This window comes from Oncorhynchus nerka, linkage group LG18, assembly GCF_034236695.1.
Source record: "Oncorhynchus nerka isolate Pitt River linkage group LG18, Oner_Uvic_2.0, whole genome shotgun sequence".
Classification (NCBI taxonomy): Eukaryota; Metazoa; Chordata; class Actinopteri; order Salmoniformes; family Salmonidae; genus Oncorhynchus; species Oncorhynchus nerka.
The window spans coordinates 70,110,154-70,130,196 of record NC_088413.1 but is presented as its reverse complement, the minus strand read 5'-3'; the positions used below and the strand labels follow the sequence as shown (position 1 = coordinate 70,130,196).

The 20,043-nt window shown below is 42.6% G+C and overlaps 1 protein-coding gene and 1 long non-coding RNA gene across 2 annotated transcripts; one reads left to right on the top strand and one right to left on the bottom strand.

Moving 5' to 3' along the window:
• Positions 1–706: 706 nt before the first annotated feature.
• On the bottom strand, positions 707–8,559 carry LOC115146396 (uncharacterized). The gene is made up of 2 exons (XR_003866141.2): positions 8,493–8,559; positions 707–4,924 (listed from the first exon to the last, which is right to left on the bottom strand). It is a non-coding gene; the product is annotated as an uncharacterized LOC115146396 (long non-coding RNA).
• Positions 7,233–13,732, top strand: LOC115146395 (S-adenosylmethionine-dependent nucleotide dehydratase RSAD2-like). The gene is made up of 6 exons (XM_029688440.2): positions 7,233–7,766; positions 7,926–8,087; positions 9,099–9,328; positions 9,481–9,630; positions 11,463–11,495; positions 12,011–13,732. The coding sequence occupies exons 1-6, from the start codon at positions 7,421–7,423 to the stop codon at positions 12,173–12,175; spliced, it is 1,086 nt and encodes a 361-aa protein (XP_029544300.1). The 5' UTR covers positions 7,233–7,420; the 3' UTR covers positions 12,176–13,732.
• The last annotated feature ends 6,311 nt before the right edge of the window (positions 13,733–20,043 follow it).

The following is a 20,043-nucleotide window of genomic DNA, read 5'->3' as shown; positions in this document are numbered from 1 at the left end:
AAGGCGTGCAAGACAAGAACTGCGAGATGCAGATTACCAACACATATGAGCAGGTTTCTGCCTGTCCCTCTCCTCTCCCTCCTGCTGGCCTGCTCTGTCTCTTTGCTAATGATGCAAGTGTGTGTTCAGTCTTCGGTCTGTTGCACGTAGAATGTCCTAGTCTATTCATGGCACCGATGTCGGCGGGATAGAGAGGATCTTTGGGCCAGTCTAGCGAACACGGGGTAGCCTACTCTTCATTTTTGCCACATTATATGAAATTACACTACATTACCGGTAGTCTTTATTGCCCTCCAAACAATCCATGATAATCGGAAATTTCAATAAGCATTTCTCTACGGCTGGCCATGCTTTCCTCCTGGCTACCTCACCGTACCAATCCCACCGTACCTTCTCCGCTGTGCAATCCGTATTCACCGTATTCTTATCGGCAGACTCAATAGCCTTGGTTTCTCAAATGACTGGCTCGCCTGGTTCACCAACTACTTCGCAGACAGAGTTCAGTGTGTCAAATCGGAGGGCCTGTTTTCCGGACCTCTGTCAGTCTCTATGGGGGTACCACAGGGTTCAATTACCCGCCCGCCCAACTAGCATTACTACCCTGGATGGTTCTGAACTAGAATATGTGGACAACTACAAACACCTAGGTGTCTGGCTGTAAGGGTTTTCCTGTGGTGAAGTAGAGGCAGACCAAAATGCAGCGTGGTTATATTGATTCATGTTTAATAAAAACAGATAAACATGAACACTACAAAACAATAAACGTGGAAAACCAAAAACAGCCCTATCTGGTGCAAAACACAGAGACAGGAACAATCACCCACCAACACACAGTGAAACCCAGGCTACCTAAGTATGATTCTCAATCAGAGACAACTAATGACACCTGCCTCTGATTGAGAACCATACTAGGCTGAAACATAGAAATACCCAAAACCTAGAAAAACAAACATAGACTGCCCACCCAACTCACGCCCTGACCATACTAAATAAATACAAAACAAAGGAAATAAAGGTCAGAACGTGACACTGGCTAGACTGTAAACTCTCCTTCCAGACACATATTAAACATCTCCAATCCAAAATCAAATCTTGAATCGGCTTTCTATTTCGCAACAAAGCCTCCTTCACTCACGCCATCAAACTTACCCTAGTAAAACTGACTATCCTACTGATCCTCGACTTCGGCGATGTCATCTACAAAATAGCTTCCGATACTCTACTCAGCAAACTGGATGCAGTCTGTCACAGTGCCATCCGTTTTGTTACCAAAGCCCCTTATACCACCCACCAATGCGACCTGTATACTCTAGTCGGCTGGCCCTCACTACATATTCGTCGCCAGAATATGTAGTGGTCATCTATAAGTCATCATCTATAAGTCTATGCTGGGTAAAGCTCCGCCTTATCTCAGCTCACTGGCCACGATAACAACACCCACCCGTAGCACACGCTCCAGCAGGTATATCTCACTGTTCATCCCCAAAGCCAACACCTACCTTTGGCCGCCTATCCTTCCAATTCTCTGCTGCCAGTGACTGGAAAGAGTCACAAAAATCTCTGAAGCTGGAGACTTATATTTCCCTCGCTAACTTTAAACTTCAGCTATCTGAGCAGCTAACCGATTGCTGCAACTGTACATAGTCCATCTGTAAATAGCCACCCAATCTACCTACCTCATCCCCATATTGATTTATTTACTTTTCTGCTCTTTTGCACACCAGTATCTCTACTTGCACATCATCATCTGCTCATTTATCACTCGTGTTAATCTGCTAAATTGTAATTACTTCGCTACTATGGCCTATTTATTGCCTACCTCCTCACGCCATTTGCACACACTGTATATAGGGCTTTCTTTTTTTCTATTGTGTTATTGACTGTACGCTTGTTTATTCCATGTGTAACTCCATGTGTTGTTTGTGTCGCACTGCTTTGCTTTATCTTGGCCAAGTCGCAGTTGTAAATGAGAACTTGTTCTCAACTAGCCTACCTGGCTAAATAAAGGTTAAATAAAAAAATAAAAAATGGATTACCCTTTTCAGACATTTTGGAATGTGGCCCCTTGAAAGCGACTCGCCTACGGCATATCTGTTTGCCTGTCTGTTAGGTTAGGCTACACTACGGAACATTCTCTGGAGATATGAATGGGCATTTTACATGTCAGTAAAGGAATGAGGTTGCTGAAGCGGGACAAACAATCATCACTAGACGACCAGCACTGCCAATCAAATAATCTTGAGCTGCTGCTCGCAGATTGTCTCCCTGCTGTCTGGGCAGAGACCAATCTCTCCTAAAAAAAAGTACTTTAAAGTTAGTTAAATACCGTGATTTACGGGGCCTCCCGGGTGGCGCAGTGGATAAGGGCGCTGTACTGCAGCGCCAGCTGTGCCATCAGAACTTGGGTTTGAGTTTTAGTGAGGTCCGGAAGGGGGGGTCTATAAGCAACTATTTACCAGTTATGCACTCATTCTCCGAGAGTCGTTTTTTGTTTGTTTGGGAGATATCTGTAGACACGGCAGGAGTCGCTAGATGGTTTTAAAATTGCCTTTTGTCTGGCATCTCGCAAACACACTGTCATCAGCATCTCAAGTTGACTACTGAGCCGACTGTGAGCTGGGGTAATTCCTTTCTCAGGCCCTTGGCCACTACCACGAGACGGCAAGAGAGGTGCATTTGCTGCTAAAAAGGCAAATCCGGGAGGCTAATTCAGGGGACACAGGTAAACATAATGAACAAACCACTGTTTACGATTCCACTCATTCACAGAGGTAGACGCGATTAGAACTCAGTCAGATTGAGAATAGAAGCATTCTGAGCTTTGATCAACGCTGGGAGAAATGTTTACCATATTTTTGTACAAAACATATATTTTGAATTATTATTAATTTTTTCAAATTATACAACATTACAGAGGTCCGGAACTCGGTGTGCTCATATGTAGTTACTGCCATGACCGCCATGGCTATGGCAGAGGCTGCTCTGTGCCACAGTGCCAGTACCTGGGAGAATGGAGAGTATAGGGAAGTAGTGGGTTATAGTGAGCCTCAAAGACCAGCGACTACGCCTGGTGACTACTTGTGGTGTTTGGTGGTTATTGACAGCTATATTTACCAACTTCAGGTTTCATTTCGTTCCAGTTAAATAGCAGAAAACAAATCATTCAGTCGACATTCATTCCGGCTTTAGACTATGGTGATATGGTCTATAAGAATACAGCTGCCACAGTATTGAAGCCTTTGCAATACGCTTAAATATGGGTGATAGGTTAAGTACACATCACCACATTCTATATCAGAAAGTAGGCTGGCCCTCTCTAAAGTCTCATAGATCAAGGCGCTGCTCTCGTTTTGTTACTAAAGCCCTCTTGTGCAAACTTCTGCCGTACCTTACTTCATTGTTAAATTACTCCAGACCTGATCACAGGGATGGCCAACTCAGGATAACCCTTCAGTCTCCACTGAGTTAAGTAGGTCTGTATATAGATTTTTTTTGCACCTTACTTGTTGAATGATCTCCAGAGCTCTCAAATGTTGGATGTCTCCGTGCCACTAGGACAGTTCAGACAGCTGATTGATGACTTTTACTGAGGAATGTGTTTATTTTCATGATGTGTTTTGTAAGTTACTTTTCTTCAATTGCTTGTGTCATATTGCACGTTTTTATTGCGTTGGAATTGTGAATATGATTGTGTGCAGGGTTCCCTTGCAAGAGGCCATGGTCTCAATGGGATTCCCTGATTAAATACATTTGAATAAAATAGTGACATAATATGAGCCAGTGTAAGGACAAATTGCTACAAACGGGGAGCACTTCACATTTTAAATAAATGATCCATTAATGTCATTGAACAACGTGAACAATGCACATGAGTTGAAGTTATGCACATGATCCCTACCATACAGAAACGATAACATATCTTTCAGAAAGAATAACATATCCCAACTCATCAAACTTTATCCAACACCAAAACTCTTTGATGCTGTCCTCACCTGTCTACAATGACAGGTGCTTGTTTGGCCTCCTGGCCTACCTGTCCAGCTGTCAGGTAATTCCAAAGGGTGTAGAAAGCCCTGCGGATGAGGGGAGGGAGAGGGGGTCTCAGCATCGAAGCGGCCCTCCATGGGGACAGAGCCTGGGGAGGGGACTCCAGGGCCTCCTTCAGAGGTTTTACCAGAGGAGTGAGAAGAGAGAAAACTGAAGCATTGTAACTGACTGAAAGACCACTCAGAATTGTATGTCCTGATTACTGTGACAACATTCAGAATTGTATGTCCTGATTATTGTGACAACATTCAGTATTGTATGTCCTGATTATTGTGACAACATTCAGTATTGTATGTCCTGATTACTGTGACAACATTCAGTATTGTATGTCCTGATTACTGTGACAACATTCAGTATTGTATGTCCTGATTACTGTGACAACATTCAGTATTGTATGTCCTGATTACTGTGACAACATTCGGTATTGTATGTCCTGATTACTGTGACAACATTCAGTATTGTCTGTCCTGATTACTGTGACAACATTCAGTATTGTATGTCCTGATTACTGTGACAACATTCAGTATTGTATGTCCTGATTACTGTGACAACATTCAGTATTGTATGTCCTGATTACTGTGACAACATTCAGTATTGTATGTCCTGATTACTGTGACAACATTCAGTATTGTATGTCCTGATTACTGTGACAACATTCAGTATTGTATGTCCTGATTACTGTGACAACATTCTGATTAATAGGACGAGGAGTGTTCCCTGATCAGCATGTGAGCTGACCTGGGAAAACTCCTGGCCCTACTGATAACCTTATAGTAAATAGAATTGCTAGGACAATAGTGAAGTAGTGATGATGTTCATCTGTAGCATCTAAGGAAAGATCCAGCACTGCCTTGGACTTTGGGAGGATGTCACCACACTGCAGATGAGAAGCAAAGGAGAGATACAGAGATTCAGTTTCAGTAAACCCAGTTTGAATATCATGTTATTCCTCTGTCCACCACTGGAGTGTGACATTGCTGGGCTTTTGTTCATGTTATTCCTCTGTCACGAAGTATATAGGCCTATACTATATAATGACAACTGCTCAAATACATGGCACCATACGCCAACTGATTTGAAACATGAACGTTTCACTGTTCAACCCTGTTGTAGAACTTTGTAGGCATCCTCAAAACTGTGGAACATATCAGAGTTGAAGGATGACACTCCGGCTTTTCAGCAGGTTAGCCTGTCCTCTCCCAGCACAAATAGAAGCATACGTATGCTGCTTTCAAGACAACTGGGAACTCTGAAATAACCGAGGTCTAATTATGAAGTTGGTGATCTTTAGGTCGGAATGTTGGAGCTCTAGAAAGATGTCATAGTTTCAGACTTGGAATTCTAAGTTAAATGACGGTTAAAAAAAAAAAATCCCAGTCGGAGCTCATATTTTTTTTGTTGAGTTCCCAGTTGTCTTGAACACACTAAAGTCGGAAGTCCGAGATTTCTGAGTTTGAAGTTGTTTTGAACACGGCAATAGACTGGGTCAATATGAAACAGCTTGCCCAATAATCCTTCAGTCACTGAGGACTTAGATGCGTAGGGTACCGGGGGGTAACTAGCCCCATGGGGTAACTGCCCTCCCCCCCGGTAATACACATGAAGACCATAAGATGACACCAAATGATTTCCCCAACACTTTCCTTGGCTGCCACTACTCTTGCTCAACAAAATGTCATTTTTGTCATCACAACTTTTGGAGATATAAAAATAAAATAAAGTTGTTGATATATTCCAATGAAGTTATATCTATAATTGGGGGCAACCCCCCCTTATGGTTATGAATGTGTCTCTACCTGTCATATAGACAATAACTAGCCCAATTAGCACTAGTTTGTGCTAACTTGCTAGCTGACAACTTCACTAGCAGTAAATGCTAGCCAGTTAGCTAGTTAGCATAAGCTGCTAGGAGTGCTAGCTAGCAACCTTACTACCAGATTGATCGTCTGAGATAAAATACGTAAAAAAGATAACATAACTTAGAAATGTTTCTACTAATGACTGATATCTTTACAGCTGATGTTACACTGTTGTGAAACCTTATGCCATAATATTCAGGTAACTGGCACCACTGGGGGACAGTTATCCCATGGGGGGTGGCAGTTACCCCAGTTCTTTAAAAAAAAAAACGTCCCTTTTCAAAAAAACAGCATTTCATGAAAGAACTAAAAAAGTGTAAACTGTAGCCATTTTTTGCCTTTATAGTTTAAGCCAAAGCAATACATTCTTCCACGTACAATTTCTTCCAAAACTTGCTTTTTTGTGTCAGAAATTAAGACAGAAAATATTTAGGAAATGATAATTTGATAACAGTATCTTTTACCTCAGGCTGAAATGCTGACATTTCAAAACCTTACATTTGGTAACCTTTATGATAGTTTATTTTTGCTCTCCTTTGCTCTTTGAATTGTGTTATCGCTGTGGACATGGAGTGAGTAGCATCTTTCATCAGAAGCGAGGACATTTCTGAACATTTGTGGCACCTCGTTGCAATGCTCCGCTTGTAGTGTGAAATAGATTGGGTCCGATTTCATATCGAATTAAACTGCTAACGCATAGAAATACCAACCACTAACCAAACCCGGACATTATGCGTCTTGCAATATTTAATCAAAGGCCGAGCTAAGTGCATTTCAGGTGAATCGCAACTCACGCGCACGGCTAATTATTTTGGAAACTGAGGGGGAAATGAAACTTGAAGTGCTGGACAAGCAATCCGAAACTTTAGCCAATTTGAAACGTGATGCAATGTCGTACGGAGATGATCTTACGTTCTCATATTATCGGAAACTGGGACCTACGAATTATGCCGCGTCCTCGACCTAGTCTGAACTAGGAAACTCGTAAATGTCCGATTTGCTATCTAGTTGTAGTAATACACATGCTACGTTCAACGAATTAGCAAGTCGAACATTTCAGAGTTGACTAGTTCCGACTAGCATTTGAACGCGGCATTAAAATGTATGATTTGTATTGAGCTTCCTAATGTTTGATTCGGATACTTCCCAAATGTAAAACTTGGGATCCGAGTCTTCCGTCTATGTTACAAGGTCGGACATTACCGGGTTTCCGACAGGACATGAACGCGGCATAAGTGCGCCTGTAGCTGTCACGTTCTGTTCGATGCCGTCACATACATTAAGCAAACACAGAGGATCACCTTATTTGCATGGAACTTTAGGACATGACAGCCTTTTTCCATGTAGGCATGTAGGACTGCATATGAATAAGGTTAGGATTTTATATTCAACATTGTAACTTTCGTTTTCCTTATTTGCAAATAGAAACTGTTTGACCAAACGTCATGAGACGCGTCACTTAGGCCATTGCGGTAAAAAGGGATTCAAGCTAATCCTACATCAGAAGTTTCAACATGACAGATAGCTGGAGACTAGCAATGTCGTTCTCTACTCAAGTCGTGTTTGTGAAGATGTCCCTGCAGCTTTGCATAAGTAACATCCAGCACATCTTTGCAACTGTCCTGGCATGGATAGGTGTGCGCGGTCCGCAGATGCGGTTGACATCTACAGGAAAAGTCAATCTAGTCAAGGTGTTGCAAAATAATATATCTCAAACAGCGACAACTCCAAGCAGTGTCAATTATCATTTTACTCGACAGTGCAATTATAAATGCGGTTTTTGTTTCCACACGGCAAAAACGTCTTTTGTCCTGCCCATTGAGGAAGCAAAGAGAGGTTTACAGCTTCTGAAGCAATCAGGTACATTTGCCAAAATTAGCCAATGTATTTATGATATCGCAAAATCCCTATATAAATTCACATGACATGTTATTACATTATTATTACATCCTATTTCTAACTAATTCCCTTTTTATTCAGTGTTTAGAATTCTGAATTTCATTTTTTTTTTTTTTGCAGGACTGGAAAAGATGAACTTCTCTGGTGGAGAGCCTTTCTTACAGGACAGAGGGGATTTCTTGGGTAAATTAGTCCAGTACTGCAAACAAGACCTCCATCTCCCAAGTGTCAGTATTGTCAGCAATGGCAGCCTGATCAGAGAGAAGTGGTTCCAGGAATATGGTAAGAGGGTTTTCTTTTGAAATAAATGGTACCAACATTACGCTACTTTATACTGGTCGTCATTATATCGAACAGCCACCATAATAAACGCGGTGCGGCAGGGTAGCCTAGTGGTTAGAGCGTTGGACTAGTAACCTGTTGCAAGTTCAAACCCCCGAGCCGACAAGGTACACATCTGTCGTTCTGCCCCTGAACAGGCAGTTATAACCCACTGTTCATTGGCCGTCATTGAAAATAAGAAATTGTTGACTTGCCTAGTTAAATAAAAAACACACAGAGTTTTTAAACCCAGAGGCGCAACATCGCAAGACTTCCCGGAACCCCGAGGCCGGGAAGAAAACAATTCTAAAGGCGCAACCTAGATTCGAGCCAATGTGTACTTAAGTAGTTTAACATGTTATTTACCTCGTGAAAGTGTCAAACTGACACGTTTGAATTTTCTTCGAAAACAACATGCGCAGTTTGGTGTGTGACAACGTACATGCGCAGTTTGGCGCGTTGCAATCGTGTCACGATTGATGCACGATGACGTGTTTCTATTAAGAGCCTTGTTAGCCGACATTGCCATGACGTCACCTGCAAGTGTGATCAGGGATTTCTATCGGAGAAGCAGTTTTAGCCAATCTTCATACTTTACTGTCTTTGCTTGAATCTTCATTATTCTCATGCAAAGTCTGGTAAATAAGTTCATTTTATTTACACTAGATGTCAGCACCGGGTTAGTTTTGATATGAGGTCACAACTCAAGAGAAACATTTCACTCTTTAAAATGTTTCCCAGTTGAGTTATAAAATGTTTGGACACATTTTCAAATGCATGATTTGATCATCACAGTGTTATTAAAACTACTTGTTGATTTTTATCTCAATAAATCTTAACTATCACATGTTCTAGGCTATGTCATAAATTGTATGTCTAGATGTTAATACATTTTGAATACATGGGTGTTTCAAAATACAATTCTTTGAGATTATGTCAGTTTTAATATCAGAACTCTTCTTGTCCTCACAGGCCAATACCTGGACATTCTGGCCATTTCCTGTGACAGCTTTGATGAGGACACGAACCAGACTATAGGCAGAGCCCAGGGCAGAAAGAGCCACCTTGACAACCTCTTCAAAGTCCGGGAGTGGTGCCGGGACTACAAAGTGGCATTCAAAATTAACTCTGTGATCAACACATTTAATGTGAATGAAGACATGAGAGAAAACATTTCTGAACTCAACCCTGTACGCTGGAAGGTAAGGGTGTTCCAATGCATTTACATTACTCACCAGTAATACTGTATCTGTGTTGTGAATAGTGGTTTCTTCTCCTACCATAGATAAGTAAGAAGTAAGTTGTATGGCCTTGACTTTGTGTGTGTGTGTGTGTGTGTGTCTACTCTGTCTAGGTGTTCCAGTGTCTACTGATCGATGGGGAGAATGCTGGGGAGAACAGTCTGAGGGAGGCAGAGAGGTTTGTCATCAGCAATCAGCAGTTTCAGGACTTCCTGGATAGACACAGCACCATCAGCTGCCTGGTACCTGAATCCAATCAGAAGGTATGGGACTGAACTAAAGACAACACACAAAAAAATGGTCTGTTATTGATATTATGATGATTGAACTACTACTATTCCTTGTAGTTTCAGAATGCTATTAATGTGTAGAGTAGGCCTAGTGTAATCTACTAACTCAATTAATCACGTACAGAGCATTCGGAAAATATTCAGACCCCTTCCCTTTTTCCACATTTTTTTAGGTTACGGCCTCATTCTAAAATGGATTCAATAATTTTTCCCCCTCACCTACACACAATAACCCATAATGACAAAACGAAAACAGGTTTTTAGAAAATAAATACCTTATTTACATAAGTATTCCGACCCTTTGCTATGAGACTCGAAATTGAGTTCAGGTGCATCCTGTTTCCATTGATCATCCTTGAGATGTTTCTTCAACTTGATTGGAGTCCATCTGTGGTAAATTTAATTGATTGAACATGATTTGGAAAGTCACACACCTGTCTATATAAGGTCCCACAGTTGACAGTGCATGTCAGAGCAAAAACCAAGCCATGAGGTCAAAGGAACTGTCCTAGAGCTCAGAGACTGGATTGTGTCGAGGCACAGATCTGGGGAAGGGTACCAAAAAATGTCTGCAGCATTGAAGGTCCCTAAGAATACAGTGGCCTCCATCATTCTTGAATTGAAGAAGTTTGGAACCAACAAGGCTCTTCTTAGAGCTGGCCGCCCGGCCAAACTGAGCAATCGGGGTAGAAGGGCCTTGGTCAGAGAGGTGACCAAGAACCCAATGGTCACTCTGACAGAGCTCCAGAGTTCCTCTGTAGAGATGGGAGAACCTTCCAGAAGGACAACCATCTCTGCAGCACTCAACCAATAAGGCCTTTATGGTAGAGTGGCTGGACGGAAACCACGCCTCAGTAAAAGGCACATGACAGCCTACTTGGAGTTTGTCAAAATGCACCTAAAGACTCTCAGACCATGAGAAACAAGATTCTCTGGTCTGATTAAACCAAGATTCAACTCTTTGGCCGGAATGCCAAGTGTCACGTCTGGAGGAAACCTGGCACCATCCCAACGATGAAGCATGGTGGTGGCAGCATCATGCTGTGGGGATATTTTTAGCTTCAAGGACTGGGGGACTAGTCAGGATTGAGGGAAAGATGAACGGAGTAAAGTACAGAGGGATCCTTGATGAAAACCTGCTCCAGAGGGCTCAGGACCTCAGACTAGGGCAAAGGTTCACCTTCCAACAGGACAACGACCCAAAGCACACAGCCAAGACAATGCAGGAGTGGCTTCGGGACAAGTCTCTGAATGTCCTTGAGTGGCCCAGCCAGAGCCATGACTTAAACCCAATCAAACATCTCTGGAGAGACCTGAAAACAGCTGTGACCCTCCCCATCCAATCTGACAGAGTTTGAGAGGATCTACTGAGAAGAATGGGAGAAACTCCCCAAATATAGGTGTGCCAAGCTTGTAGCGTAAGACACAAGAAGACTCAAGGAAATAATCACTGCCAAAGCTGCTTCAACAATGTCCTGAGTAAAGGGTCTGAAAACGTATATAAATGTGATGTTTCATTTCATTTTATAAATTCGCAAAATAATCTAAAAACCTGTTTTTGCATCATCATTACGGCATATTGTGTGTAGATTGATGAGGCTTGATTTAATCCATTTTAGAATAAGGCTGTAACGTAACAAAATGTGGAAAAAGTCAAGGGGTCTGAATACTTTCCGAATGCACTGTATATCAGACCTATCAGACACAATATTGTCCACAAAAAAAACGATAGTCTGTGACAATATTGTACATAATACAGAATAGTTGTGACATTAACATGTTTCCTTGTTGTCTTATCTTGTCAGATGAGAGATTCCTACCTCATCCTGGATGAATATGTAAGTCCTTTTCATCAATCTGTTATTTTACGTGATACACACACTACCTTCCAAGTCTTAGCAAGCCCTTTAAAGTAGACAGTCCTCATCCATCAGTCCTCATCCATCAGAACTATTGAACAGCCATCTAAATGCTCTCATCGATTGAGATGTAAAGACATGCACCTTCCCATATTAAGTCCCAGGGTAGTCTATGACTTCAATCTTTAATCAGGGGATTTACAGGCTTTGAGATGGGAGAAAGGAGATGTGGATTTGCAGATATTTATGTTAGTATTAGACATGAGGTTTCATAGTAGTGAATTACTTTGATAATGAACCACCGTGTTAAGATTCTCTTTTCTGACCCGTTGGTAACACTTCATAATAACTTTCCTTAATAAGCCTTTATAAATGCTTATACATTCTTTATAAATGCTTATACATTCTTTATAAATGCTTATACATTCTTTATAAATGATTATACATTTTCTAAATGCTTATGAATTCTATGTTTTGATGTGCTTTTTTTTTAGATGCGTTTCCTGGATTGCAGAGAGGGGAGGAAGGATCCATCCAAGTCCATCCTTGATGTTGGCGTGGAGGAGGCCATTCAGTTCAGTGGCTTTGATGAGAAGATGTTCCTAAAGAGAGGAGGGAAATATGTGTGGAGCAAAGCTGACATGCGGCTCGAGTGGTGATCCACACATTGTAATCAATTCCACTTTTTGTTTGTACTTGTGTGTGTTTTTATTTGTATAGACAGATGTATTTAATGGATAACATAAATAGGAAAACAAATAAAATAATAACATTAGGCTACACCAACATTTGTTTCTATTCATACAAAGTGTCGGGTAAATTGCCACAGTAGATTTGCTGTGGTAAGCCAGGAAATAATTGTATTCAATTGTATGGAATGCTTGTCAAATAGATCAATTGTCCTTAGTTCAAAAAGGGACTACGATGTTCTGATGATGAATACCAACCAGAGGGCGAACATATCTTTGTTTGCAAGCAGGACTAAGGTAGCACCAACATCGTTTAGGGAGTGGTAATGAGGTGACCAATAATGGTTGCAGTTGAGATCAGCTGTGTGGGCAAATTTAGAACATATTGATAGCTGGTGATAATCTAGTGACGTCGATGGTTGCAATAGACCCCTTGTTATTTGATTATATTCCAATACATTCTTTAGGCTATCCATTAGTCTATCCATTCTCACATAATGATAACAGTTTCCATGGCTGAGCTAATGAGATCATTTGGGCCATCAGTTGATTGACAGCTAGTTGAACAGCTGATTTCATCATCCCCACTCCTGCAACTTGCGCAGTCTCTTTAATCGTGCGATAATGATTTGGTCATTATCATTCAAGAATCTGGCACTTTGCCTTCCTCCCACTGCTAACTGGCATATTATTAGGCCTATATCGTCATCATACTGAATCATACAGTACATATGATCATTATATTACTCAAGCCTATTATTATTCTTTATTAAATTGACAGTCTCACTCCTTTTGTATCTTTTTTGCTTTCATTGAAGAGATAGAACAGTGTTGGAAAGACGGGGAAGATAGGGGGAGGCGGAGTCAAAGGACAGTGGGCCGGATTCGAACCCATGTCGACTCTGGCATGTGTCTGGACAACACAATCTCACATGCAAATATGTCCGAAAAGTATTTAATCAGATTTCGTGCTTTTTTCTGTGGCTTAATTCCTGTGAAAATACACATTTTTGTGTGACCTAATTCATAGGAAAATACATTTTTGGCAGGCAAACTTCAGGAACAATCTTTTGAAAGCATTCTGTTTTTCAACATTGTGTTAGGTGTAATTACATGGATGTATCTAGTGAACAATGGATGAGCAACAATGGGAGTGACAGATAGAAATAGTCACGACAGGTGTGATCAAGCCTTACATCAAAGTTGCCTGAAGCTGAATGGAAAGTGCTATGCTCTGACCAGTTATTCAGAAGAAAATCCTCTGTGACTGTCTAATTCACATATGTTAGCTTACCAATTTGGACCCAAAACAAACACATTCTACACATTCACAAATGACCTGTTTAAAGTATTATTACAATCATGGTGTTATTTTGTTACTGAAGCTATCAGCAGAGCCTTGTCTGGCAACGAAACAGTTCATTCAGCCTCATTTATTACCTTTAACCCTTGTGTGGTGTTTGTATCTGGGGGACCCATTTTCAATGTTTACTAAAAGAAAAGTGATACAATGAATGATTTTTTCAACCTGAGACTCATTGGCTCATTTTCTGCGAAGAACATGTAAAAGAACACATTTTCATTGAGTGCACACTGTGCACCCTCCTACACATTTATATTACATATGTGCTGTTCTGGTCTTACTGAACCCGAGGGTAATGAAAGTGTGGAAAAGTGTGTGTGTGTAGGTGAAAACAAGTCAAATTGAAACAAAAAGGTTTGCTGTGTGCCATCACTCTTGTCTTCCTCTTCCTTGGGCCTGTTGTTTCAACATAGTACCTGTCTGTCTCCCGCTTTTCTCACACTCTTTACCCTTTGTAGTGTGTGAAACTACACAATGTCTTACGGGAACCTGCACAATGTTATTACAATACATTATTTCGATACATTGTAAAAAAAATGCAGTATTTTCCCCCACGCTACACCAGCCAAGTGCAAATTAGGGGAGGGACACAACAAATGAATAGCTTTGCATGTGAGGCTCCTTGCCACAATCAATCAGTACGGCAAAAATTATCTCTGCTCAGAGGGCCTTAGACATTTTTTTTGCAGAGAGAAGCTAGTGTGGATTGAGCGTCTTCTATGTCAATTCGGAGTCTGACAGTGAAATGGAAGAGGAGGTTGAGATTGACCCTCAGCCAGCCCCAGGACCATCCCATCAGCAGCCAGCTCCAGGAAACTGCCAGAGAACTTTTCCGTGCAACAATGTCTCTGGAAAACTTCCACATTATTTCCAGGATTATCCTCTTCGATAACCAAAGGCACCAGACCAGCTCGGCGGCACAGAGGCAAGCTAGCTGCAATCAGGTCAGTGCAGAGAGACAAGCTAGCTGCAATCAGGTCAGTGTGGGACAAGTGGGTGGACCGCCTTCCCCTGTTTTACAACTCTGGGCCCAACGCTACTGTTGATGAGCAGCTTATGACATTTAGGGGCCTCTGCCCCTTCAGGCAGTACATACCACAAAATATGGAATGAAGATCTGGGCTGCCTGTGATGATGCTTCATCATATGCGTGGAACTTGAAGTGTATACGGGGAAGCCAGAGGGAGAAGGCTGTGAGAAGAACCAAGGGATGTGGGTTGTCCTGGACTTGACACAAGGACTCCGTAGCCACAACATCACATGCGATAACTTTTTTACTTCGCACAACCTGGGACAGGAGCTCAAGAGGAAGCTGACGATGGTAGGAACAGTACGAAAAAACAAGCCAGAGCACCCACCTCAGCTGTTGAATTCCATATTCCTCTAAGTTTGTGTTCACGGCTGACACATCCCTAGTGTCCTACGTGCCAAAAAAGGCAAAAATGTGGTACTCATGAGTACGTTGCATAGAGATGGGATAATCTGTGGGCAGGAACATCAAAAAACAGAAATCTAAATGGTTTACAATGCCACAAAAGGAGGGGTGGACAATTTTGACAAGCTGGTGACTTGCTACAGCTGCAAAAGAAGAATCCTACGCTGGCCACTTGGGATATTCTTCACCATCTTGGACATCTCGGTGAACAACGCGTTTGTCATCTGGATGGCATTGAACCCAGATTGGAAAAGAGAAAAGCTCCAGAGGAGACCGTTTTTTCTCGAGGAGCTGGACAAAGCGTTGGTAAGACCTCAAATCCAGCGGAGGCAACATATCCCTAGGACCCCCACTTCTGCAGCCATGGTGAGGAGGATTCAGGAGGAGAATGCTGGTGGCCCATCCGCCTGACCCACAGAAACAACAACTCCAATACCGGAAGCAAGTGTGTGTGATTTTGTTGCATGTGTGTGTGTCTGACTCTCCTAACTTGGCCCGCTGTAACTAAATATGTGAGTGAGTGAGTTGTTAGTAAAATTCCTGATTGCAGCCGGTAGCAACAAGAAAAAGCGCTGCAATGTGTGTGGACCCAAGAAGGAGGTAGCAGAGGTAAATATGAACCATGTACACTGTCTATATTGCTTGTAATTGATATAAGTCTAGGTATTAAGTATTTTTACGAAAATTGTTATGGCTGTATTGTTTTAAAAACCCAATAATGTTGTAGGTCCATCAGACCTGCGAACATTGGGTGAATAACAAAAACATGAACACCATACAAGGGTTAAAAAAAAACATAGCTGATATGGCTGACTTGCTTAAACAAATGTGGTTTCTACTGACAATTGAGATGTACAAACTATGGCATAAGGGGACGACAAGCGGATAAGATGCAATCTGTAATTTCAATTAAGACATTAATGAGCGATCTAGGACGGACGTAGTCAATATAACTATTTGTTCAGCACTTTTGAAATGAACAGTGACAGAATTCAGAACATGGGCCGTTCTCACAGTATTCTCCCTGGACACCAAGTCAGAACCATAGGATAAATAAATGGGGCATATAAGCAGACAATGAAAGCTCTTACAATATTTGATGATAACATTTTCTCTAAAACAGGCTATAGGCTACATGTGCACCACCAAGTCAGAACAGTAGGCTAAGTTATGAAGGGGAAAGGGAACAAATTATTAGGGTGAGGTACATGGGCTACTAACAACTTACTACACAACATACACTTAGTATTACTTTCTTAGCTACAGAATGCATATCTCCCTGGCATATTACATCCTTTCTGCAGCAGCATACAAGACATTTTTGGACTCACCTTGTTGTGAGGTGCTCACTTGAACAGGAAGGTGGAGTGGCGATCCTTCGTGTGGTCAAATTCTGTCATCAAAGTCTGGTATTCTCTGGATTTATAGTGCTTTCAAGTAAACTGGGAACAGAAAAAAACAAGGTTGAATCATGACGTCAGAGATCTTCAGGTCGGAGGTCTAGAAATAGGTCTGATTTCCCAACATGGAATTCCGAGTTGGATGACTATTCAAAACGTTATTTTCCCAGTCGGAGGAAATTCTTTCCCGAGATCCCAGTTTTTCTGAACTCGCTGGAGTGAGATTTCCCAGTTGTTTTGAAAGCCGCAGAAATCATGCTGGATTGACAGCATGGCCAATGTATTCAACCTACTGGCCCATGGTGTTGCATGTCTGCAAATCTGTCGTTCTGCCCCTGAACAGGCAGTTAACCCACTGTTCCTAGGCCATCATTGAAAATAAGAATTTGTTCTTAACTGACTTGCCTAGTAAAATAAAGGTAAAATAAAAAAAAAAAAAATGTGATGGTTTACACTTTTAAGCTTGGAAAAGAGACTCTTAAACTCAGAACACACACTCTCTCCACTGAATAGCAGGCTAATGAGTGCTTTGCAACACTTGCAGTTAGACACTGATTACCTCAAAACCCCTCATTGTTGAATTTGAGATTTCAAACTTGTTGTGTAAAGTTTATGTCCAATGGCCGATGAGCACTAATACGTCTTATCTATAATTTCTCTTCATATGACAAGGATTGAAAAGGATTTGCCAGTAGATTGTCGACTTGATTCATGATGATGACTGCTTCTCTAGCTCTAACAGAAGCGATGGATTACAGGCAACATTCGCACTGAGCTAAAGGGTAGAGCTGCCGCTTTCAAGGTGCGGGACTCTAACCTGGAAGCTTAAAAGAAATCCCGCTATGCCCTGAGACGAACCATCAATTGGGCAAAGCGTCAATACAGAATCATACTACACCGGCTCCGACGGTCGTCGGATGTGGCAGGGCTCGCAAACTATTACAGACTACAAAGGGAAGCACAGCCGCGAGCTGTCCAATGACACAAGCCTACCAGATGAGCTAAATCACTTCTAGGCTCGCTTTGAGACAAGCAACACTGAGGCATGCATGAGAGCATCAGCTGTTCCGGACGACTGTGTGATCACACTCTCCGTAGCCGACATGATTAAGACCTATAAACAGGTCAACATACACAAGGCTGCGGGGCCAGACGGATTACCAGAATGTTTGCCAAGAACACAAAGACAACTTGCCTAAATGACTACAGCCCCGTAGCACTCACGTCCATAGTCATGAAGTGCTTTGAAAGGCTGGTAATGGCTCACATCAACACCATTATCCCAGAAACCCTAGACCCGCTCCAATTTGCATACCGCCTAAACAGATCCACAGATGATGCCACCTCTATTGCACTCCACACTGCCCTTTCCCACCTGGACAAAAGGAACACCTATGTGAGAATGCTATTCATTGACTACAGTTCAGCGTTCAACACCATAGTACCCTCAAAGCTCATCACCAAGCTAAGGATCCTGGGACTAAACACCTCCCTCTGCAACTGGATCCTGAACTTCCTGAAAGGCCGGCCCCAGGTGGTGAGGATAGGTAGCAACACATCTGTCACGCTGATCCTCAACACTCGAGCTCCCCAGGGGTGCATGCTCAGTCCCCTCCTGTACTACCTGTTCATCCACAACTGCATGGCCAGGCACGACTCCAACACCATCATTACATTGGTAGGCCTGATCACCGACAACGACGAGACAGCCTATAGGGAGGAGGTCAGAGACCTGGCCGGGTGGTGGCAGAATAACAACCTATCCCTCAACGTAACCAAGACTAAGGAGATGATTGTGGACTACACGAAAAGGAGCACCGAGCACGTCCCCATTCTCATCGCCGGGGCTGTAGTGGAGCAGGTTGAGAGCTTCAAATTCCTTGGTATCCACATAAACAACAAACTAGATCAAAGCCCTTCTTACATCAGCTGATATCTCAAAGTGCTGTACAGAAACCCAGCCTAAAACCACAAACAGCAAGCAATGCAGGTGTAGAAGCACAGTGGCTAGGAAAAACTCCCTAGAAAGGCCAAAACCTAGTTAGAAACCTAGAGAGGAACCAGGCTATTCGGGTTGGCCAGTTCTCTTCTGGCTGTGCCGGGTTGAGCTTATAACAGAACATGGCCAAGATGTTCAAATGTTCATAAATGACCAGCATGGTCAAATAATAATAATCACAGTAGTTGTCGAGGGTGCAGCAAGACAGCACCTCAGGAGTAAATGTCAGTTGGCTTTTCATAGCCGATCATTAATAGTATCTCTACCGCTCCTGCTGTCTCTAGGGAGTTGAAAACAGTAGGTCTGGGACAGGTAGCACGTCCGGTGAACAGGTCAGGGTTCCATAGCCGCAGGCAGAACAGTTGAAACTAGATCAGCAGCACAGCCAGGTGGACTGGGGACAGCAAGGAGTCATCATGCCAGGTAGTCCTGAGGCATGGTCCTAGGGCTCAGGTCCTCTGAGAGAGAGAATTAGAGAGAGAATACTTAAATTCACACAGGACACCGGATAAGACAGGAGAAGTACTCCAGATATAACAAACTAACCCTAGCCCCTCGACACATAAACTACTGCAGCATAAATACTGGAGGCTGAGACAGGAGGGTTCAGGAGACACTGTGGCCCCATCCGATGATACCCCCGGACAGGGCCAAACAGGAAGAATATAACCACACCCACTTTGCCAAAACACAGCCCCCACACCACTAGAGGGATATCTTCAACCCCTGTCTGGGGTTGCCACCTCAGACAGGAAGATCACGTCAGTGACTCAACCCACTCAAGTAACGCACCCCTCCTAGGGATGGCATGAAAGAGCACCAGTAATCCAGTGACAGCCCCTGTAATAGGGTTACAGGCAGAGAATCCCAGTGGAGAGAGGGGAACCGGCCAGGCAGAGACAGCAAGGGCGGATCGTTGCTCCAGAGCCTTTCCGTTCACCTTCATACTCCTGGGCCAGACTACACTCAATCATATGACCCACTTATAATGGGTGTCGTCTTCTGAAGAGGAGGAATCAGACCAAAGCGCAGCGTGGTAAGTGTTCATGACTTTTTATTAAAAAGAACGCTGAAACAAAAATGACAACGTGAATAAACGAAACCGAAACAGTCCTGTCAGGTGCAAAACACTAAACAGAAAACAACTATCCACAACACAATGGAGGGAAAAAGCTACCTAAGTATGGTTCCCGATCAGAGACAACGATAGTCAGCTGTCCCTGATTGAGAACCATACCTGGCCAAAACAAAGATATACAAAACATAGAAAAAAGAACATAGAATGCCCACCCAAATCACACCCTGACCAAACCAAAATAGACATAAAAAGCTCTCTACGGTCAGGGCGTGACACCACTGAAGAGATGCGTCTTCAGTAAAGACTTAAAGGTTGAGACCAAGTCTGCATCTCTCACATGGGTAGGCAGACCATTCCATAAAAATGGAGCTCTATAGGAGAAAGCCCTGCCTCCAGCTGTTTGCTTAGAAATTCTAGGGACAATTAGGAGGCCTGCGTCTTGTGACCGTAGCGTACGTGTGGGTATGTACGGCAGGTCCAAATCAGAGAGATATGTAGGAACAAGCCCATGTAATGCTTTGTAGGTTAGCAGTAAAACCTTGAAATCAGCCCTTGCCTTAACA

Excerpts from the sequence above, each read along its gene's own strand:
- LOC115146395 (XM_029688440.2), top strand. The coding sequence starts at position 7,421 with ATGACAGATAGCTGGAGACTAGCAATGTCGTTCTCTACTCAAGTCGTG. Across the intron at positions 9,329-9,480 it reads TCAACCCTGTACGCTGGAAG|GTGTTCCAGTGTCTACTGAT; the intron begins GTAAGGGTGTTC and ends TACTCTGTCTAG. Across the intron at positions 9,631-11,462 it reads TACCTGAATCCAATCAGAAG|ATGAGAGATTCCTACCTCAT; the intron begins GTATGGGACTGA and ends TTATCTTGTCAG.